General features: G+C 39.6%; 1 protein-coding gene across 1 annotated transcript in view; it reads left to right on the top strand.

The window, feature by feature from the left end:
- The window catches only part of DNAH11 (dynein axonemal heavy chain 11), a 363722-nt gene that overhangs the window by 129218 nt on the left and 209870 nt on the right, over window positions 1–24634 (top strand). The window contains exons 30-37 of the mRNA XM_089673152.1: window positions 3853–3993; window positions 7061–7294; window positions 13065–13196; window positions 15189–15349; window positions 17954–18110; window positions 18194–18339; window positions 18440–18556; window positions 22763–22901. Coding sequence (XP_089529278.1) covers window positions 3853–3993; window positions 7061–7294; window positions 13065–13196; window positions 15189–15349; window positions 17954–18110; window positions 18194–18339; window positions 18440–18556; window positions 22763–22901 — 1227 coding nt within the window. The remainder of the gene's footprint in view (window positions 1–3852; window positions 3994–7060; window positions 7295–13064; window positions 13197–15188; window positions 15350–17953; window positions 18111–18193; window positions 18340–18439; window positions 18557–22762; window positions 22902–24634) is intronic.

Here is a 24634-nt window from a genome sequence, read left to right as displayed (position 1 = left end):
GGTTCACTGGAACCCTGGTTAGGAATCGCTGTCCTAGGTCATCCCCCTATCAGACCCTAGATAAACCCCCCCCAAACTCGTTTTCAGGTCCTAGACCAGCCCCTTTAAACTCCTCTTTAAACCTCAGATCACATAACCAGACACAGGAAATCGAGATTTTCCCTGCTCTCCTGTATGGGTGTTGGAACATGAGGTAGGGGATAGGTTGGCTCAGTTCCCAGCATAGACCTACAGAAATTGGGACAGTTTGGGGCTATGTTTATGCCCTGCTACTACATCACAACCGCTATACCTCCCTGGAACTGGAAAAGGATTTTGAAAATACTGAAGTCAGTGGTTCGCATAACAGGACAAGTATTTTCAAAATATTCTCTGTGGTAGTTCCTTTTTTTTCTGTTACAACAGATTTTTAATAGGTTTGTTTTTTATTGTTCAGTTATGGATTTATGACAGTTGTGGATTTATGATTATCTTTTTGTTCAGTAATAGTGGTTCAGAGTAACCCGCCTCTATCCCTGAGCAGCATATGCAACAATAATAGTGGCTCTGAGTAACTCACCTCTCTCCCTTAGTAGTATATGCTCTGCATGGCTGACATGAAACCGAACGTAGCAATTGTGAATGGGTCATGCCTTAGCTAGCAATAAGTGGCATCAAACAAGCAGTGTTATTTTTCCTCGTGTCAGTGACCTCACTGTTGACGATGGTAATGAGATTCCCTGATTTTTCTTTTTTTTTATTTTAACTGTCATTTTGATATCCTCCCACCCAGCGATCATCCGCCAACTTGTGTGACAGCTAAAGACCCATTTATTCTTCATCGTTTCAGTGTGATAATTATGCAGAAGATTTACACTGTGCTGCTCATAAACAGACAATGGCCATCCATCCAGAGAGAATTTGTTGCTTTGAGAAATATCTGTTCTCCAGCTGTTCAGAGATCAAGGTTAAAACAGCAGGAAGTGAGAGTGGACAGGATTTCACTTGTATTATTTTTAGGCTATTGGCTTGAAATCATTCCACTGTACATTCTGCAAATCTGACATTTTAAAGGCAAGCAAACACATTACCATCATACACAATATTTGTTAATCTTGTTTTTTTTTCTTCTCCTTCTACTGGTCCCTGAAGAATCTTTTGTGCCCAATCCAATTGATCATAAATGTAATTTTGCTACATCCCTCCTCTACTTATTAAAGAGTTTTAATTGCTGTGTGTGTCACCATTGTGAAGTCCTTTCTGTGCTGGTAGAACAGTTGGAAAGTAAGGGAAAATCTTTCCATCAGGGACACTGGAAATAAAAATGTAACAATTTTTCCAAATCTTCCCCAATCTGTCCAAAATTTTAATTGGTCTCACTATCTAACTTTTTATAGTTTGGGAGTGTTGATATATCTATCATTTTTATTTAAAAGTCACAGATGTGGGAAATTAACCTTTAATTGCCATTTTAACCTGTGTGGGTCACCTTGTGTGTTTGCACCAAGGCCAAACGTTCCAGGGTATGTAAACTTTTGATCTGGGCTATTTGGGTGATTTCTGTTATCATTATGATTTAAAAAGCACCCAAACAGCTATGTGATAATACATGGTTTTATATGATCATGATTGTCATGATCAGTCATATTTTCAATCTCAATACCAAAATTTCACGATTTCTGACAGGATTTGAAAACTTTTGAGCACAGCTGCACATACACACACTAAAGCCAATTTAGACAAGAGCTAATTAACCTACCAGCATGTCTTTGGAGTGTGGGAGGAAACCAGAGTAACCCCACTCTGACACAGGGAAAATATGCAAACTCCAGGCATTTAGTGTCCTGGTTGGGACACAAACCAGCAATCCTAGTGCTGCTAGGTGGAAGGGCTAACCGCTTGGCCTCCGTGCTGCCCCAATATATCTACAAATCTTCATTGATGTACCCTGGTAGAGTCTGCTTAGAGAAAGAATTGATCAGTTAGTATGCATTTCTCATCACTAGCACTAAGAGCACACCAAGAAAAGGCTGCCAGCTGCATTGAAGTCCCCCCCCACAAGTTCTACAGGGACAAACAATGGCCTGGGTGCTAGTTAGAATATTCATTTTGTTGCTATCCACTTTTTGTAAGCACCTTTTTGTACTGAATATAGCTGTGTGTTGATACAATTCATAATCGTTCCAATGAGTTCTGGTGTGTTGTCTGTCCCTTCCCCTCTCAACACTTTTATATCTATTGGTTGCTTTTGATGTACTTTCATCTTTTCTCCTCTTTCATCAGCTCTTTCTTTTCCCTTTCTTTGCTTGTTTTCAGTTCCAGTATAGTGTTTCTAACTTTGATTCAATGTCGTATTCCTTTTCTTAGAACATACTTTATATTTTTTGTTGGAAATGTTGACATAAGGGCATGTCTAATTTTTTCAGGCTTCCACATTCACTGTTGTCCTTCTTTGTGATTGTCTCAGTTAGCATACTTGGAAAACAAATCCTGTATTTACATACTGTATGCATTGGAATGTACTAATCTGCTACATGAACTCACAATCTGGGAGGGGGATATTCTGCAAGCTGATGATGATGGCTGTATTGGCCAATCAGAAGTTGGCAGAATAGAGAACATGTCCCGAATGTCAGGAAAAGTCCTTTGTGAAGCTAATAGGCATACACAACTTGTAAGGAGTGGGGAAAAGGTCTAATTCATTATTATTATTACAATTATTATGTATATATTATAACATTGTATATGGAAATTTAAGGAATCAATGGTGTTGTGTGATATCAGAGTATTTTCAGGGAATAGCAATAGTTGGGATCTGTTTATCTCCAAGGTGCTCCGAGACCTTCCATTGGACCGGAGAAAGTCTCTGTTCCATGTAGTTAAATAATTTTAGTAAGAATGGACATGGTGGGTTACCCTGGTGGTAGTGCTCTGGGTGGTACGCTGTGGCCCTGACCATTGCAAATAAGGGCACAAAACTGTCTTTGCCAACCATATTTAGATCTTTTTCCTTCCACACATTAAAGCAGTCCTACAATGCATACATTATTTATGCATAATCTGTTTTCCATATCTTTCACCCTGTAATCAAGGACAGAACATTTTACCTGGTCAAGTTGGGGATCTCTCGGGACTGGTGTTGTCATATTTAATGGTCCTCTAATGCAGAGCTGCATTCCATTATCTTTTGCATGCCTTTGCACACAAGGGTAATTTCCTCATTAATGCTCTTAAACTAATCTGTGAGCCCTGTCAGCAAAAGGTTGCTTGAATTCACAGCTGTATGGACACCTCCCAGGGTGGGCTTGGCATCCCCTAGCATGTTTTGGGGTGGCTGAGCAGGCCCAAGTGTGACACAGACATTCTCTCCCCAATAGCAATTTGGGTAGACCTCTGATATTTGTGTCAGCAGGTACTTAGGACTGGAAGCAGAACTAACAGGCATTGAGTCCAGTTTGATGCAGGGCTGTGGATTTGCCTTTTCAGCAGGGATTCAAAGCACCTTAATAGTACATATTGAATCCACAGATACTCATTGCAATGCAAATCAGATTAAACGGAGCCTCTGAACTGATAAAATGTACTGCTCAATTAAAGTCAATTGGATTTCCATCCTGCTTTTGATGTGCCTTGACAATCACCCATAATATGGATATATAGTGCCATTAAAAGTAGTGATGCCAAAGAAGAGATTAAATAAAGAGAAAGAAAATCAGCAGTATAACCGTGTATTAAAAAAAATCACAGCAGATAATATTTGTTCTTGTTACACCAGCAGATTTTTTTGCACTGGTAATAAACAGCACTTTTTTTTTTCTCCCAAACCAGAAGATAAGATTGTTTTATGTTCTTTGATTTTCTTATTTATTTCAGGTCACTCGTCATTTAGCAAAACTCTTTGACAATATTGCTGACCTCCAGTTCTACGAGAGTGAAGAATATGAGGCAACAGGAATGTACAGCAAGGAGAAGGAGTTTGTTCCTTTTAGCACAAACTGCCATTGCACTGGACAGGTCAATGTTATATTACATTTCTGTCTCTGCATATGTAGAAAAAAAAATAATGGGGAACATATATAAAGCTAAAAAGCTACAAATAATGGCTAATTTCTCAGCTATTACAAAAAACACTATAGTCAAAATAATTTAAACTGTATGTATAACCAAATTAGGCAGGATATGAAGGGAAATCTTCCCAATGGCACACAGAAAGTAAACCTATAAACTAGGTTAGAACCTTCGCTACTCTATCAAAACTTACAAAAAACCTTTGGGTTATACATACAGTATACTATGAGGTGTAAAAGCAAAACTTTTTGTCTACATTTTAGCTAGAGTAATCAAGAATTAAAAGACCCTGTCAGATTATTTCCTGCTACTTGTGCCCAGCTGAATATTTCCCTTCACTCCCTGTATTGGAGATATAAAAGGAATTGATAGGAAACCTCTCCAAAGTGAGTGGAATGTGCATGCTAAAAAGTTGTCACAGGAACAGGTATACCCATTGCAGTATATCCCCTTAGCTCTTGCTCTGGTGAAAGCTTTAACATTTGGGATTTTCTCTCATTATCTATCTTTGTGACAGTGGGAACTAGGACAGATAAGGAATGTATTCTCCCTAGTAAGGAGCATGCAGTCTGACCCTTTCTACTTTTTCCACAACAAAAACAAATTGCCCTTTGAAAAAAAAATATATATATATATATATAAAATTATGTGTGTGAGTGTGTGTGTGTGTGTATACTGTATATAATAGTTAGATAGGAAATACAGAAGGAAATTTACATTTAATTGTAAATCTTGTTTTAAAAAGAGTTGCAAAGGATTAGAACTTGTCTGTGTCACCTCTTGGTATATTGACCTTTTCTGTTTTGTCCTGGACTGGAAGTGAGAGAAAATCTGCAATAATAGGAATAGAAGGTCCAATGTGTTTGATGCGGGACACTTGTCTTGACAACTGTTTTAAGTGGGGACTTCCTTTACTTTGGAGAGATTTTCTCCCACTCCCCATTGTGTCTAGAGATTAGGCAGTGGAATAGGACCAGAAAAACATATGCTTGATAAAGGTTTTAACGATTTCCTGTTCTATCCAAAACAGGAAAAAGCTTTAAATTTAAAGTAGAAGAAAAGGCCTCACAATAATCCACCTGTTAAATGTTGCCTTCCCTGTGCTCTGATCCTCCCTGTAAACATTTTCACATAAATTGTTTTTTAAATACGTATTTTTAAGTTTTTCTATGTGATCACATAAACACAAAGTTCTGACTTAGTGGTTGTCAATTTATGAGCTAAAAGGGGCCTCAAATGCAGCCTCTGGCAAAGGCTGCAAATAATGTTCAATATATGTAATGGTTGGGAAGATTGTCAGAAATTGCAGATCTAATAGAGGAAATGACAGTCAGAGCTACATTTTTGGCTGGGGATATGCTACAGAAGACAATATGAAACAGAGAACATTACATGAGGCCAGTAAAGTTCAATGCTATTACCCTAATCCATGTTCCCACTACAGAATTCTGAGGTCGGAGAGCCGCACAGCATATACCAAAGGGCTGCATGTGGCTCTTGGGCCATAGGTTGGGCAACGGGGCTCTGGCTAGTCTGTGTAGTGTGGGGTCCAAACAGCACTTCTGAATATCACTGTGACTTCATCCTGTCCCTGTCTATAGTTCCTAGCCATTGTGGGTTGGGAGAGAGTTGCCGCCCACCAGTGGCACATTTAGTGGAAAATACATGCAGGGAGGATCAGAGCAAAGGAAAAGCATCATTTAGCAAATGGCTACTGTGATGTCTTTTTCTTTTCCACTGAATATACTTTAGTACTATAAAATTGGTGTGTGTTGAATGTTTCATAATAAATTGGAATTCACCTTTCCATAGCTTAATCTAATGCTTGTAAGTTCTGAATTTTTTTCTTAACTGTAGAACACTGGCATATTTTGTCAGTTAATCCTTACTTTTAATATGCTGAAAATATTTTTCAAAGGCTCAATTCAAAAAGCTTTATTACAAAGATAAGAATGTTTATGTTGGCCAAGAGACTGGAATTTCAATTTTATTGAATTTATCTGAAAATAACTCCCTGTTTTGAAAATAAATATCCTTATGCTGGTTTGATAGCTTGTGTTTTGAATTGAGCCTATGATTTCTACATTATTATGATTTGATATAGTGAGACTTCCTGTGCTATCTATAAATACTTGTACATGAACTATATAACAGAGCAATAGATTCTGCTTTCTGTATGTGCACATAAAACACATACCAATAATCATAAATCAAGAATCATCAAACTCATTTTGTGTACAAATGCATTCATAGTGTGACGTACAGAATATTAAAGTAGAACTATAGGCAGAAGGTTTTTTTTTTTTTCATTTTGGATAGAGCAAGGGAGGGTTTATAACCCCTGTCAGATTTTTTTTTTTTTTTTTTGCCATCTGTGTCCTATTGCGGAGATTTCCTTTCACTTCCCATCCCATAGCCAAATAGGAAGTGAGAGGAAATACCTAAAAAATAAGGGAATTCCTTAGGAACCCCCAGGTCACCAGAACTAGTGTTCTCATTGTAAGATTTCTCCTCTATTACTTTTCTGGGGACAACCCAAAATTTTAGATTTTCTTTTACTTTCAATGATAATGGTATACAGGACAAATAGAGAGTGTGAATCTCCCTATCGGGGATACAGACAGCAAAAAAACTAACATGTTTTCTAATCCCTTTCAAGTCTATCCAAAAGTAAAAAAAAAGTTTTACCACTAGTTACACTTTATATACAATGTAACAAAAACCAATATACAATGTAAAAACAGTCCAAATAATTGTCTACAAAGTGAATGAACTTTGTATTTTCTGTGTACTTATATCTTCAACTACTACGGTGCATATGACACTCTATGATCTGTGCTGTCCTACAAGCAGTGGGACTGCACTGATCGTGGAGTATTTTGTGCACTGGGGTGAATTCACTCTTTTGGGTGCATTTGTGCACACATCCAGAGCTCTTGATTTATACTTGCTACACAGTGACCATGCTTCACTTGTGATGGATACACTTTAACCCTGCCTTTTGATACCACAGGTGGAACACTGGCTAAAGAATGTGGAGGACACGATGTGTGAAACTGTGCGCCATCATATCACAGAGGCTGTGGCAGCGTATGAGGAGAAGCCCAGAGATCAGTGGATATTTGACTATCCAGCTCAGGTGGCCCTGACTAGTTCCCAGATCTGGTGGACCATTGATGTAGGAATTGCTTTTGATAGACTAGAAGAGGGCTTTGAAAGTGCGCTTAAGGATTACAACAAAAAGCAGGTATGTGTTTTATCTGCTTTTAGCATGGGATTTTATGCTGCTGTGGCTGTGATGTCAAACGTGACAGTCCAAAAATGTAAAAAAACACAAAAAATAGTTAGGACTAACTTATATATTTTAGGCATTGACTGTACGTAAAGTTAATCTAGTGTATACAGTTCCTTTGCATTAGACACATCTTAAAGTGGAGCTTCATTACCACATCTATCCCCTTCCTCCATCTCTCTTCCACACTGCCATCTTCCAAGGTTAAGTATTTGGGACATGGCAGAGATCAGCAACGTAACTTTGCATGTGCACAAATGTTGCCAGTTTCTGGTATATAGGCACACTAGTTGTGGCATGATACAGAGCACAACCCCTCCTGGAATAGCTATGTTTTGGCAATCAAAGGAGGCGGGCTGGCCTAGGCAGATAAGCAGGAAATGCTGCCTTGCAACATGAAACAGATACAAAAAGATAAAAAATTATAAAGATTTGTTTCGTATTTTTGTAAGGGGGGTTACCAAAAAGAGAAAATGTTGCTGTAAAGAATTACAGTCATGGCCGAAATTGTTGGCACCCTTGATATTTCTCCAGGAAATCATGTATTTCTCACGAAACGTATTGCATTAACACATGTTTTGCTATACACATGTTTATTCCCTTTGTGTGTATTGGGACAAAACAAAAAAAGGGAGGAAAGAAAGCAAATTCGACATAATGTCACACAAACCTCCAAAAATGGGCTGGACAAAAGTATTGGCACCCTTTCACAACTGCGGATAAATAAGAATGTTACAAGCATGTGATGCTCCTGTAAACTCACCTGGGGCAAGTAACAGGTGTGGGCAATATAGAAATCACACCTGAAAGCAGATAAAAAGGAGAGACGTTCACTTAACCTTTGCATTGTGTGTCTGTCTGTGCCACACTAAGCATGGACAACAGAAAGAGGAGACGAGAACTGTCTGAGGACCTGAGAACCAAAATTGTGGCAAAATATCAACAATCTCAAGGTTACAAGTCCATCTCCAGAGAACTAGATTTGCCTTTGTCCACAGTGCGCAACATTATCAAGAAGTTTGCAACCCATGGCACTGTAGCTAATCTCCCTGGTCGTGGACGGATGAGGAAAATTGATGAAAGATTGCAACGCAGAATAGTCCGGATGGTGGATAAGCAGCCCCAAACATGTTCCAAAGACATTCAAGCTGTCCTGCAGGCTCAGGGAGCATCAGTGTCAGCGCGAACTATCCGTCGACATTTAAATGAAATGAAACGCTATGGCAGGAGACCCAGGAGGACCCCACTGCTGACACAGAGACATAAAAAAGCAAGACTACAGTTTGCCAAAATGTACTTGAGTAAGCCAAAAGCCTTCTGGGAAAACGTCTTGTGGACAGATGAGACCAAGATAGAGCTTTTCGGTAAAGCACATCATTCTACTGTTTACCGAAAACGGAATGAGGCCTACAAAGAACAAAACACAGTACCTACGGTAAAATATGGTGGAGGTTCAATGATGTTTTGGGGTTGTTTTGCTGCCTCTGGCACTGGGTGCCTTGACTGTGTGCAAGGCATCATGAAATCTGAGGATTACCAAAGGATTTTGGGTCGCACTGTAGGGCCCAGTGTCAGAAAGCTGGGTTTGCGTCCAAGATCCTGGGTCTTCCAGCAGGACAATGACCCCAAACATACGTCAAAAAGCACTCAGAAATGGATGGCAAAGAAGCGCTGGAGAGTTCTGAAGTGGCCAGCAATGAGCCCAGATCTAAATCCCATTGAACACCTGTGGAGAGATCTTAAAATTGCTGTTGGGAAAAGGTGTCCTTCCAATAAGAGAGACCTGGAGCTGTTTGCAAAGGAAGAGTGGTCCAAAATTCCGGGTGAGAGGTGTCAGAAGCTTATTGATGGTTATAGGAAGCGACTGATTTCAGTTATGTTTTCCAAAGGGTGTGCAACCAAATATTAAGTTAAGGGTGCCAATACTTTTGTCCAGCCCATTTTTGGGGTTTTGTGTGACATTATGTCATATTTGCTTTTCTGCCTCTGTTTTATATTTGTTCCAATACATACAAAGGGAATAAACATGTGTATAGCAAAACATGTGTTAATGCAATACCTTTTTTGTGTGAAATACTTGATTTTCAGGAAAAATATCAAGGGTGCCAACAATTTCGGCCATGACTGTAGGTTCCCCTTTAACTACTTCACTTCTTCACCCCCTATGAACCAGAGCAATTTTTACATTTCTGCTAAAGACCTGTTGTTTGGACAATAACTTTGTCATTACTGAAGATAAAATAATATTTTTTTTGCAATCCTTAGACATTAAAACGCAACAAAACTAAACAAAATGCACTTTTTCTTTTTTTGAGCAGTGTTAGTTTAAAAATAGTGTTGCTGCATTTAAAAACTACACATTTTATTCTGTGATTTGTTCTGTTTAAAATTAAAATAAAGATATGATTCTGGTACATAGCACTGCAAAGTTATTTACAAATAAAATAAAGTGGGTTTTTTCTTCCATTTTGTGCTTTGTTAAAATGGGAAATGTGTACATATATGTTAAAAGTGTAAGCATTTACAAAAAAAAATCAAATTAAAAAGTTTAAATATGAATTATTAATACAACAGAAACAAACACACAAAAAATAGCAGGAACATAAATGTTGTAGGGAGCAGATAAATGAATTAATTAAAGCCGATTAGAATAAACATAGTGTTAATAAGGGGTTTTAACTTGTCAGTTTGCTTTAATGGGTTTCATCTGCAGATCTAAATTAATTCCTTTGATCTGCAGATGAATAAAAGGAATGATACAAAAGTAACATTATGTTACTTTGTATATTCCTATATTCCCATCTGAGCAGTGTTGTTTATAAACACTGATTCAAACTGTTTTTTTGACAGATGCAGCTGCCAACAACTTCTCTCATTACTTACCAAACCTGTCTTCGATTAGTTAAGGCCGGCTATTGCTGTATACTAAAAGAGGGGACGTCACAGCGGCAGGGCAGAGACTGGATGTGTTACACACATCCTGTGTACAATGATGAAGTGTGTAACACACACAAAGTCTGGAACTAGTTAAGAAAGAAGTAGTTTAGTGTTGGTTTACCTTAAATTCTAATTCCAGTTTTTACAGTTTTAATTTTTTGCCTGGTTTAATACCAGTTTTAAAGCGGTAGTAATTATCAGGTAAATAAATAAATCCCATACAAGGAAATGTCATAATGTACTAGTATGCATCGCATACTAGCACATTATGAAGGACCTACCTTAAAAAGAAGCCCTCCAGCTGCACGCTGTTATCACTGCAGAGGCTTCCATCTTCCTAATGGCTTCACGAGCTGCGGCTGTCCGACTGGCCGAGCCACGATGACATCACTCCCACACATGCATGCGGGAGTCCCAGGTCATGGCACAGTACTCTGAAGGAACGGCACGGGTATGCTGTTCCTTCAGAGCGCATGCACAAGCTCTATATATAATATAACATTTATTTATGTGTATAATATTTAAATTTATTTATGGCACGGGTATGCTGTTCCTTCAGAGCGCATGCACAAGCTCTATAAAAGAGCGAATATCTCCTAAATGGTACACATTTAGGAGATATACATTTTACTTACAGGTAAACTTTATTATAAGCTTACCTGCGGGCAAGGGCATATTTACCACAAGGCAAACAAGGCATTTGCCTAGGGTGGCATTTTTCAGGGGTGCAGCACCGCTCCCCTAGAAGAAGGGACACATGCAGCTTGGGAACCAGATGGGGTCTGAGAGGGGCTGCTTGACACTCGTTCCTGGGGATGTCCAGAGCTGTGAAGGTGTCTCTCTCTCTCGCTGGGAGGAGAGTGACCCATGTAGGGGGGTGATGGTAGTGGAAGGCTCTTTCGGGTGTGTGTGTGGGGGGGGGGCAGGGGTGTTGTTGGTCAATGTCAGTCTCTCTCCTGGGGGGGGATTTTGTGTTGCCTAAGGCAGCACAAAACCTAAATACACCACTTCCTGTTGGTAAAAGTAAAAAGAAAGTTTACTACCACTTTAAGGTGGATCCATGAGCGACTGTCTCTTGGTCACTGATCCAATGATGTGTGGCTATTTGGATATCCAGCATCATTTAAACCACTTATTGTTAGCCCAGAGTGTTGGCTCTGCCCCTGCTCTGGACTCACAAGAGAATTCTGCAAAGAGTGGCATCATGTAATGACTCCTCTGTGCCAAGAGGGGTGGGAGGATGGATGGCATCATCCAGGTGGATGACATTACTGCAGTATTGGGGACTGGCAATTTGCCTCTTGGATCCAAGCATTGTCACATGGGGATATTACATGCTTCCCCATACTTGGAAGTCTTGCTCCCTTGAAGCAATTGAGAAAGTGCTCCGATGGAGCTGGGATGTGGCAAAAAGACCGGGAATGTGTACCTATACTTTGTTGGAGGTGGGCTGGTGAAATCCACAGCACTCGAGTAAGTGACAGTGTCTTTGCTAAGTAAAATTCACACTTCATATGAATTAGTAGCTTACATACCAGTATTAACAAATCATGTTATTTTGAGTTACGGAGCTCTCTCATGCTACTTAAATCCTTGGCAAAGATTACAAGGTCTCCGGAAAATTATGTGTATTTTATTTCATTAGCGGCTGCAGACAATCCACTGCTTTCACTCGGAAAATACTGTGTTCAGTTCAGTAGAACTAATCTGTTTTCCTGGTTCAGTGTTGACATGCTAAAGTAAAGCAGTAACCAAACCTAAAGAGCTCAGATTATAATCTATGTATGTGTAGATTGTGGAAACACAGGGACACCATATTAGTAATGTTTGAATTCAAAGTTTATTTTTTATTATACTGTATTTAAGCCATTAATTTGGTTTCTGTCACATAGCCTGTATTGGGTAAAACATTAGACAGGGGTGGTCCTAGGCAGAACTGCATTATGCTTTGTTCGGTTTTAATCAACTGGGATGTGATCTGACATCATCAATCATCATCATCATAAAGAAACATGGTGACACAAAATAATGTAGCTCTCTATTCATTAACAAAATATTTACTGTATTCCTAAAAATACTAATAGTTTAAGTACTTGAATCTGATTTGGTATTAGCCTGTTGCTGTAGACTGGAAAAGGGAGAGTCAGCAAACAGAGCTATCAAATGTGCTGCATAGTCAGCATAGGAGGTCACTTGCTCAGCCTGGCGCAATTCACAAAATGCCTTGCATTTTTCTAAATGAATGTAAAAGCATTTTCTGTTTGAGTATAAAGCATGTCACCACCCCGACTCATCTCCTTCTCCAACCAGACAACACCTTGCATTCATTGAGAATTCAAGGCATTCTGTGGATGGTGCCTTTACAAAGCAAGCAACCCCTAAATTGCTGGGCAGCTGCTCAGTACAGGACCCAGAAGATAGTGGTGATCACCACAATAATGGTGACTACTATAGTGATTCTCTGCCACCTTAGAGATCCCACAGTTATGACATATGCATACCTAAATTGGTTCAAGTTAGAAAAATGTTACTTTGCAAAAAAAACCCCCCAAACATTAGAATTTCGATTTAAAAGAATCCCTGGGATAGTTTGTAACCTAGTGCTAAAACCTAATCTTTAACACTACTGCTCCAACTATGATTACCTAGTATAGCTAATCATACACTACCAGTCCTGTCCACTCTACTTTTCTTTGTTCAGACCATGGACAGTTCCACTGTGATGATGTCACAATATAATGCAGTGTACACAGTATATAGTGTGTCTTCATACACTCTCGTCTTTCAGATTAGCCAGTTGAATGCACTGATCACCATGTTACTTGGAGAACTCTCAGCTGGAGACAGACAGAAGATCATGACCATATGTACCATCGATGTGCATGCCAGAGATGTGGTTGCTAAGCTAATTCTGAACAAGGTAAAATATTAATGCTTTCCGGTGTCCATTGTATGTTTTGCTGAAACTGTTAAATAAATGTTTTAGGCAAAATAAATGGAGGGTTATTAGATGTTCTTGAACCTACATTTTTTACTTACTCATTTTTATAGTGTTAATTTGGGAATAATTTTGACAGTTTGGCAAACAATCGGGAATAAAATAAATCTCAAAATATCTTCTGACACATTTCTTTAGCTTTTGCCATGCATATACCAGCTTCCAAAAAATGACAGTGATGGCAATGGAAAATATCATTTTTGTGAAGGGTGAGGGGGATGTTGTAGGCTTACTTTAATTTAAAAAAAAAAAATGCAACCCACTCCTTTTTTATTAATTTAAAGTGTTACTAAAATAATTTTTTGTATTAAGATAACAAACACGTTATACTCACCTGCTCTGTGCAATGGTATTGCACAGAATGGCCTCGATCCTTCTCTTCTCGGGTCCCTCTGCTGGTGATTTTGGCTCCTCCTCTTCTTAGTGTGTCCCCAAAGCAAGCTGTATGCTATGGGGGCAGACGGTGTCTGTGCGCTTCCGAGCTGTGTGTCCTCACTGCATGTGATCGACATTAGCAGGAGCCAATGGCTCCTGATGCTGCTCGAGTGCTGTTTGAAGAGGAAGAAAGAAGAGAAGAGATGGAGCTGTGGACAGCACTGGATCTATTCTCCCCTCTCTTCCCCTTCACACAGGGAAAGGAAAGGGGGAGGGCAGAGAAATGCAAGGAGTGAATTAGGGTAAAAACATTTTTAGCTTTAGTATCACTTTAACTTTTTAATTTTTTTTATGTAGTTTACAAGTCTTATTAAGGTTTTTATTATTATTCTACAGAATGTATATAGCACTAACAGTTTACACAGCACTGTACATCATAAGGGTAGACAGTACAATTTCAATACAATTTAATACAGTAGAATTCAAAGGGCTCTGTTCATTAGAGTCTACAATCTAATAGGGATGGTCAAGAGATACAAAAGTTAATTACGGTTTGGGATGAGATGGAGGAAATAAAAGTACAGTTGTTAGGTTGAGGCGGGATAGGCATCTCCGAAAAGAAGGGTTTTCAGGGATCGTCTAAAAGTGGACAGAATAGGAGATAGTTGGACAGATTAGAGTAGGGAGTTTCAGAGGATGGGAGAGGCTTGAGAGAATTCCTGGTGGTAAGCATGAGAGTAGCTGACAAGGGAGCTAGAGAGCAGGAAGTCTTGGAGCCTGTGACTGTAAACATGCCATCAAGCAGCTGCCATTTTGGCAGTGCCATATTGGAAAAAAATGTTGTACAGTATATCATGGCACCATTTATAAATAAAGGAGTTTATAGATCAAAGAAAATAGGGGTAGGTATCTAAGAGGAGGAAGGAGATGGGTAGAAGGGACACAAAAGTAGAATAGGGATGTATGAACCTAGGGAGCTTGTCTGTGGGCTTGGCTTTTGTTCTGTTAAAAAGAAAAACGTAAGCAAGAAGGTAGTTCACCTATTTTTTTTTAATTTTTGTTATGCAAGAATTTGGAAAATATTGTCTAGTCAGAGGGAAGGAGCCTTACTTTCTAAACAACAAGCCCATTCATCCACCATCAGAGGTGCTGATTCGATGTACAACTGCCCTCACTGACAGCTTCTTCTACAACACATACCATGCACATGCTTTGTAGAGGGGTACAAGTCCTGATCTGTCACAGAGTCTTTGTCCCTATTTAGCATATGTGTACCATGGAAATCTAATTAACTTCATGCCCATAGATTTGAGTTCCTGCCAATTTTAGGAAATTGTTTTCATCTTGTCTGAGAAGCATTTCCTTAGGTGCATCTCGATTTTGTATTATGCCTATGACTGTACTTCGAATACAGGTTCACTTTCCTACAAGGTTTAATTTCCAAGTTTGTTACCACTGAAGATGGCAGCTTTGGTGATATTGTAGCTCTTTTTTGTAGCAATGGCATCTGGTAGTAATTGAAACTTCTTTTCCTCCCAGGTAAATAACGTTCAGGATTTTGCTTGGTTGTCTCAGCTGAGGCATCGCTGGGATGACAAACTGAAGCACTGCTTTGCCAACATATGTGATGCTCAGTTCCAGTATTCATATGAGTACTTAGGAAATACACCCAGGCTGGTCATTACACCTCTGACTGATAGGTGAGTCAATGAACTGCAAATGAAAGGTAGCCATAGTGTTCAAAACTGGCCATATTCAATAAGTCAAAGCAAATGGCAATAATAATTAGCAAAATGCAGTCATCCATAGCTGCCAGTCAGACATCAGATTGCTGTAGGCAGACCAGTGAAGATGAAGTTTGTTTGCTGGCTATGGATTACGGTTCTTCATCTTATTGGATAAACCTTTTTCACTACTATATCTTGGCCAAGCCGGGAAGGTAGGCACATGCAAAGGATAGCATTGTGTAATGGACAGTATATCAGATGTCCATATCTGACAACATCCTTCTTTGCTAACCTCATATTTTTTGTTTAAATGTGCTGGGTTGGCAAACGGACAGTTTCCTAATAATGCACTATGCTGCATATATGAAATAGGCTACAGTGCTTCTAAAACCCTAACTGGTTTTTTTTTGTTTGTTTTTTTTTAGTTTATAAAGTATGAGGAATGATTAAAACTTCACTTTCTGAAATAGAGACACATAAGAACGTTAGAGGAAATCTCTTCAGATTGAAGGGAATTAACCTAAGCTTTCCTCACTCCATCCAAAGATTTAAAAAAAAAAGAAAATAGCTTTTGCCTTCAGATGTACTCTAAGGACTCATTCATTCAGCAATGGACAGCTCCCACATGCTAAACCGCAGCAGTTTAGCGTGTGGCTGCTGATTATTGCAGCTGCATTGAGCTGGTGGTAGGGGGTGGTGTGATGTGCGTTTTAGCGCATTACACAGCTTACCCTTTTTTTTTCTTTTTTTTAATACTAACTTTATTTTAAATGCACAAAAGTGACATTCATGTCACTGTACAGCAGAGCTGTGTGCTATCATGCAATCCTGTCCAGTGCACTGCAATAAAATGAAGCATGTCTGCATTCAATCACAGTTTACTGCACCGCACCTCTGGGGTGTGTTGCAGTGTGAATAGGACACATTGTGGTGGATTTACTAAAATTGGAGAGTGCAAAATCTGGTGCAGCTCTGCATGATAGCCAATGAGCTTCTAAACTCTGCTTTAAAAAAACAAAAAAAACCTGAAAACGGATTAGTTCTATGCAGAATTGCACCAATTTTTTACTCCCCAGTTTTAGTAAATCAACCCCATAAAAAACAAATTGTTTTCTGTGTGTCCTAGCGGTGACCAGTGTTCTTCCAGTGCGGTGAAACACAAGTCACCACACTACATGTGAATTTGCAGGGTGTGTAAAAAGCATTGTAATTTCAACATGACCTTTATTTCTTACCATCCAGTGTTTCAATCTGTTGTTGGATATTTCACACAGTGTGGCCATGCACAGCATAGCAAAAATATATTCTGTTTTTTATGGACACAAAACATACATTAAAGTATGATTGTACAATCTATTAGGTTTAGGATTGGTACAAAATTGTGAAATCTTTTAGATAGTGTAAGAAAACTGAATAAAAGTAGAAAGCGTGTAACATGTGTTACTTAGGGTCACCAGACACATTCCAATCTGACCATACAATCTTTGTACCATCAATTTTAGATTTATCAATACTGTTATTGAACCTACTTAATATATTCAATGAGTTGGTATCCAATCAGGCAGGTGCTTGTATTACATAGTTGTTACTAGCGCTATACATTCACATCAGTCCCTGCCCTCCAGGAGCTTACACTCTAAGGTCCCTAACACACATTCATAAACCTACTAGGGCCTAATTATAGACAGGAGCCAATGAACCTACCAGCATATCTTTGGAGTTTGGGAGAAAACCCATGCAGGCACAGGGAGAACATGCAAATCCCAGGCAGGTGGTGCCGTGGTTGCTTTTTGAACCAATGACCCTAGTGTTGCTAGGTGGAAGTGCTAACCACTTAGCCACTGTGACTATGCTTGGCAAAAATTAATCTTATTCATTAACTTTTTCCTTATACAGCCTACAACCAGGGGCGGACTGACAACTCATGGGGCCCCGGGGCAATAGGGGATCATGGGGCCCCTGTGTCCTTGCCCAAACTCAAAAAAGCCTATGAAAAAGGTACCGGGGCATCTCATAGGGCCCCCTACTGACCCCGGGCCCTCGGGCAGTGCCCGAGTTTCCAAATGGTCAGTCCGCCCCTGCCTACAACTTCCAACCTTTAGGGCTTTTTCACACCATATATGTTGTGCTGAGTTTTTTAGCTCATTGCTGCACATGTACTGTATAATGGTAACAAAGCACATAAAAACCAATTGATTTCAATGTGCCCTGCTCAAATCATACATGTACGGTGCTGTTCAGAAACCCGCAACTCAACTTACATGAGGTAAACAAGCCCTGCAGAGGAGGTTGGTAGGTGACTATTTTAAACAATGTTTTTATATACAGTAGTAGAGTTGGCTTTTAAGATTTCAAACTAATAAAAGTAGGTTCTACAATCTAGTTATACCAAGTGAAGCCATTTTTTGGTAAATCCTTGATATGATATTCCATGGCTCAAACCTGACAAAACTTATGCCATGTAAATGTAATTTGTAATCATATCTGACATCTGAGAACTATTTTGCTGCCTGCGAAGAGATCTCTTATGTATGAGTTTATTAAACCGTTTCAATTCCTGGTTTCCTTGCTTCTTAGGTGTTACATAACTCTGACCCAGTCTCTTCACCTGACTATGAGTGGAGCTCCTGCAGGCCCAGCCGGAACAGGCAAAACCGAAACCACAAAAGACTTGGGGCGGGCACTCGGGGTGATGGTATATGTATTCAACTGCTCTGAACAGATGGATTATAAAGTAAGTGAAATGGCAAATTCACAATCTACGCTTCCTAAAACATGCCTTCTCACAGTGTGGCCTCATCGTAATTTGTCTTGTAGTCTGTAGGAAATATTTATAAAGGTCTGGCGCAGACAGGAGCCTGGGGATGCTTTGATGAATTTAACAGAATTGCAGTGGAAGTTCTGTCAGTGGTTGCCGTACAAGTGAAAAGTATTCAAGATGCCATTCGCAACAAGAAAAAGAGGCAAGTCGCACTTCTATCCAGAAATGATAACTTACATCAAATCAAAATGTAATCTTTTGCCAGGAACGCATTTCATAGCTTGTCCCTCTCCACCTGACAGATTTCTATTCCTCGGAGAAAACATCACATTGAAGCCATCAGTGGGAATATTTATCACAATGAATCCTGGCTATGCCGGCCGCACAGAACTGCCAGAGAATCTCAAGGCTCTTTTTAGGCAAGCAGCTGGAGCGCTATCGCCACCTACTGTTACTTATACTAGTTGCTTTTTTATTTAATGAATATAATTATTTACCGAAAAGGCATTGATTGCAAAAATTAAAAAAAAGTCTATTTTTTATCTATTTGACTATCTATCTATCTATCTAAGAGATGTTCTTAAAAATGCCCCAAAATGCTTGTGTTGCAAAGTCACCCAGTGTTGGTGGAATTTACAAAAGGAGCAGACAATTAAAAAGCCCTTATATGTATGGACAAATCTTTGTTGTAATTACAATAAAACACCATATAACATGGCAAAAACTCAAACTGATAACTGTGAAAGTTTCTAAAACAAGAGCCTGCTGGCTAGACTTCAGAAAATCAGAGTTGTGTGCCTCATATATGGTCGAACAACTAGACCGCCTTTGCCATGAGTTAATGTACAGGTAATGCAATGCCTTTTTGGGTATTTACCTTAAAATGTAAACTTGTCCTATATTCCAATAAAGAATGATGATTCTGGTTACAATGTAAAACGTCCTGCAGCCAGTGCAATCCCCCTGGTTCATACCCTTACTCCTGTATCCGTCATCTGTGTTGTTTCCTACTTTTCATTGTGAAAATACATGCTAACAAATCTATGCTGCACCATTGTTTCAAGAACCTATATCTATTTTCAAAACTTTAATAAATTAGAGATAATAAATAGAAATACCATATAATGCTTTTGATGCCTACTCGCTACTCTTCTTGCCATGGACTGCTTTTTTCTATGCCCAAAATAAAGTGTGTGTGACTGAAGAAGTGGTGAATAGCCCCAAAATGCATTACAAGGTGTTTTTAATATAACTAAAAACAATAAAATAGATTTGACCTTGTACACAAGATCTTTTTAATTGTCTGCTCCATATGTAATATCAAACAATACAAGGTGTGTGTGAAACACAAGTTTTGTAACCTTTTATAGCACATCTCCTATCCTACCAACCACTCCTGGTTCAGCCCACCCTGAAGGACTAAGGTCTGGTTCTCCTTATGCCTTGAGTATGAAGATTCACCAAAAGAAAGATCTGTGTGGAGGCAGAGATATTCTCCACTTGCTTGATGATTGGTTGTGTACTATTTTGGTGGTGTACTGCAACCTATCCAGGCGTAAGTAATATTCCACTGTCTTCTCCTATTTGTGGCTATGAAAAGCCAAGAAACAACACTATATAGGGCTCCCACCCTACCTCCCTTGCTTTTCCACTCTCCATTTTTTCTGAGAATGACAATACTGTTTGTCTTGCTATCTAAAGCGCTGCGTAAACTGTTGGCGCTATATAAATCCTGTATAATAATAACCTATCATTATATTGTGAACAAATGCAAGAGATCTATATTTACTTTTCATTCATTGTTGTAAATGTATTATAAGACACCTAAAGGTTTCTGTAGGGCTACATGCACATGGGCGGTGTGGCCCATCAGCATCAAATGTGTTTTCAGCACTCGGAAGACACAGGTAAAGTATTCAGTCCCATTGTCAGCAGCCTGACAAAATCCAGGACTCACACTGGCCACGTGTGTTCAGGGACTTTATGCCTCAAACGCAATTCTATGTTTAGGCACCTCAGAAATGCAATCTTGCTCATTGTATTCCTTGCTATCACAGCCTTCACCCTCTCCATGTGAATGGTCCTTGAAGCCCTTTCTCTTTAACTCTCCAATAGTCACACTCTGACGTCCTTGTGTACAATACAGAACCAGCAGGCCTGCCCACAACAAATAGCATTAGGGGGAAAAATACAATGGCAGCCACTCTGATCTGTTTGAAACTAGCAAAAAACGGAAGGGTGTACATTGACAGGGCAATATTCAAAAACAGTACAATGGGGGTCTCTGGCACTTTTTTAAGCTAGCTAGAAAAACCTTAACTACCGTAATCCATTTCACGTACTCAGATTAAAAACCGAGGCTTTAGTTGCAGGTGTTGCTTGCAGTGACATTGTCGCATCAAGGCACCTCTGAAAAGTGTGGTCCCTAACTAAACTATTGGAGGTTCCCAATTATGGGACATCCATAGCAATGCGCAAACGGAGAACAGACTCACCTGGAGGCAGCCTTTTCCTCTTTACAGGAACAGGAACGCACCAGAGGCCAGGTAGAAAGAGGTAAATGTTGGCTGTTGGGGGAGCGAGTAGTAAGTAAGTAAAACTGCTTTTGTAACGTGACAAAAACAAGCAATTAATGTTTGCACTGCAGTGGAAAGGAGGGGGGGAGTTGGGGGTAGAAGCCCCACTGCATGGGTAATCTTGTAATTTCCCCAAGTTCAGCTTTAAAATGTAAGCTCACCTTTTTCACAAAAATATGACAATGAACTAAGATCCTGCACCCTCCTCCCCATCCCAACCCCAGTCCACACTGCACTTACCTCTGTGGGTGGTTAGCTGTTACTGCCAACATAACCAGTGCAGCGATATGGGGATTTCAAAGCCCTACTCTTCGTCCTCTTCTTTCCTTAGGGCTTGTGGGATGGATCAGAGTGATTCTGATTGGTCAATTGAAATTGATTTGGTTTGGGCTTTCAGATCCCCAGACCAATACACTGGCTGCATGGGCAGTAACAGCTAATCACCCATGTCAGTGCAGTGGGGACCACAAAGCGGGGAGGGTGTAGAGAAGTGGTTGTTAACCTATGAGCTAAGGGGGGCCTCTAATGTAGCCCCTGACATCACCAAAAGGGGGAACATAATGTGCAGTATATGTAATGCTTGAGATGACTGTCAGAAACTGCAGACCTAATAAAGGAAATGAGGATCAGAGGGGACATGATATATTTTTGGCTGGTGATATTCTGCAGAAGACAATATGGACCTGGGAACATGTTAGGTGGGGCTTGTAGAGATCAATGCTATTGTGTTCCCACTACTGAGGTCCAAGGGCCACACATGACATACCAAATGACCACAGGTTGGGCACTGGGGTGTAGGGTGTTCAGCTTTTCTTTTTTTTTGTGAAAAGGTGAATTTACACTGTAAGCTATCAGCTGTCCTTCCAGTGACATTCTTCAGCAAATGGCTTCTGTGCATAAAATGCAGGCTGATGTATTTGGGAAGCATTACCTTCTGTGAGTTTAATACTTTAAACAAAATAAAAAGTGTTGCACCTACAGTGCAGTTAAGTAACAGCAGAGATAAGATAGACACTTTGGGGTTTATTTACTAAAGCCGTAGAGTGCAAAATCAGACTAATTTCTGCTTAGAAACCAATCAGCTTTCAGGTTTTATTGCCAAAGCTTAATTGAACAAGCTGAGTTTAGAAGCTGATTGGTTTCTGTGCAGAAGTGAGCCTGATTTTGCACTCTCCAGCTTTAGTAAAAACCCCTAAGGGGTTCAGTTAGGATGGCAAAAAGGTCTTTTTTAAGCAGGTTTTATTTGCTGTAGCAGTGTACATTGTTTCCCACTGATGTAAGTATTTAGCAACTGTGCGGTTTATTTACTAAAGCTGTTTCACTCCAAATGTGGTGCAGATGTACATAGTAGCCAATCAGCTTCTAACCTCAGCTTGTTCAGTTAAGCTTTAGCAATATAACCTTGAAGCTGATTGGTTTTAATGCAGAAGTGTGTGAGATTCTGAATGAACCAGCTTTCCTAAATAAACCCCTATATTTTATGTCCATAAAATATGTCATGCTAAAATTGTGCATAAATATATTGAACAACATAGATGTGCAGAATTTCAAGTTCTACTCAATGTGCCAATGTTAATGATTTAAAAATAGTCAGATCGTTAATAATATTCATATAGTAACTAGAGATTCTCATAGAAAGAGTGGATGCTGTGGGTGTTGAACTTCCCCATTCTATTTCTGTTATTAAAAGTGTACAGATGTAATCTTCCATATTGTAAATGGCAGGTACAAATACAGAAGACAAAATCCAATTATGAGTCTTTACTTGTGTCACTGTGCTGTGAAAGCTGTCATTCATTGCACAGAGTGAAGTGTAATTATAACGGAGGCAACAAAAAATTGACTCAGCACCTAACAGCCTGCACTTTATATTCCCATCACTAAAGACAGTTGGCAAAAAATCATATTCAATATTACAAGTACAAAAAATAGAAAGTGTAAAATATTAGGATCTTAATTCTTTTCTTCAGTAAAAATGATTCAATATTAGCACTAATATACATTGGAACTGAGATACCAATGATGTTTTTGGCATGTATGTTCTTATAGGCCTTGTGCCATGGTGGTGCCAGACACAGAGTTGATCTGTGAGATTATGCTGATCGCTGAAGGCTTCCTTGATGCCCGTCCACTGGCCAGAAAATTTATTACACTGTACACCCTGTGCAAGGAGCTGCTTTCTAAACAGGTATGTCTTAATTCTGTAATCTACAGGTTTTCTGTTGTTGTCATCCCCATCCGTGCAGTTAATGTCCTATGTTCTGCTATATGTGTATAGTTGAATCCATTAGAGAAACATGAGTTCTGGTCTTTATTTTTAAAATAAGCCATGTGTAAAAGGAGAAATTACTTATGCAGATAACTTCTTGCAGTATGAAATCTGAACATTTAAGCTGAAGTTATATTTTCCCTTCCCTGTATTTTTCCTCCCCCCTCATCAAAATAAACCTTTCAGTTTTCATTCGCTACCTTGTTTTAAACCCAGTGATATCTTCTCTGGCCCTCTGTGCTTCTCTATACATTTCAAAAAGATTGTGGCAAGTGGGAGGGTCTGGCAGGGTGCTGCACTTTGCTTCCTGAAAACTTCACAGCACCCTGCCTCCGTACTCCTCTCAAGAGCTCTGAGCCCTGATACAAGTAGTATGCTGGGTCTTGGGAAACGTTATGCAAATACCAATATGCCTTGATGAATGGATGTCAGTCTGGAGGCATGTGTCTTCCTAGTTATTGTCCACATTTAATGCTAAGCCTACATAACTGAAATCCAATTCATGAAAGTGGAATGCCAGGAATAATCAGGCTGGGGAGGAAACAGCTAGATGATGCTAGATGTCTTCCAGCTAGGAGATGAGGTGGGCTCTATCTGAATTGCTGCAGCTTCTAATGCACACTGTGTGAAACTCACAGTGTGCAATGCAATCAGAGTAAGTCATTTCAGTATGGGAGAGGAGCCTTGTACAAACGTGCAAGATGGAAGGTAAGGCTGCAGTTCAGCTTTATGCTCCCATCCACACTCTGCCCAAACCTCATCTCACACAGAAACAGATTTTAACAAGCATCACCATTTTAAGCTGCACTTCTTAAAGGATATGACGGTTCCATTAGCGAGGAGCCAGTTAGCAGCTAGGTTATGGATCATTACATTACATGGACCAACAAGATCTTAAAGGGGAACTAAACTCTGGTTTAAAAAATATATTCTATTCAAATATGTATTCTTAACTCAAAAAGTACATTCTATTGCTCTCAGCCTCTTTCAGCTCTCTAAATCCTTTTTAATTCTGCAATGCAACTTTCTGTTAAGAGGGTGGCTGCATTCATTCTCCATGGTCCCCGAGTGAGTAAGAGGATAGCCACCCTCTGTTTTTCACTGTTGAGATGGACTATGGAGAATGGGATGTGTAGTGTGCATAAAGCCCAAGACCACAACTGAAACTTTGCTTGTTTCAAACAAATGAAAGTGAGAAGGAACATGAGAGGTTTGGGAGCTCATGGAGGATGTTACAAAGTGGTAGGAACACAGTAAGAAACAATTTAATAGAAAAAAAGGTAACAGGGTCATTAAATAGTGGATTTGTATAGATATTTTTGAAAAATAAGGTTTTGTTTAGTGTCACTTTAAGCCCAATTGTAGTGTACACAGTCAGAGAGCATAACTAGTAAGATGTTTAACCACATGGTAACCGCGCTATAGCCAAATGGCGTCATGGGACGTCCTCCCAGAACGAGCCCTCCCGCGAGCCCCCAGGGGTGCACACCTGGCGATCTCCTTGATCACTGTCTCCTACGGACACAGCTGGTCACGCGATGAGGTAAACGGCCAATCACAGTGGCCTTTTACCACATGATCAGCTGTGTCCAATTTGTTTAAACAGTTTGGAGACCCCTGAATTAGGCTTTGAAAAAAACAAAAAAAACAAA

This window comes from Staurois parvus, unplaced genomic scaffold (genome assembly GCF_062004578.1).
Source record: "Staurois parvus isolate SC_StPar_1 unplaced genomic scaffold, SC_StPar_1.0 ptg000136l, whole genome shotgun sequence".
In the NCBI taxonomy this organism is placed as follows: domain Eukaryota; kingdom Metazoa; phylum Chordata; class Amphibia; order Anura; family Ranidae; genus Staurois; species Staurois parvus.
Note: the sequence above shows the minus strand (reverse complement) of the source record. Positions and strands in the feature narration are given on the sequence as shown.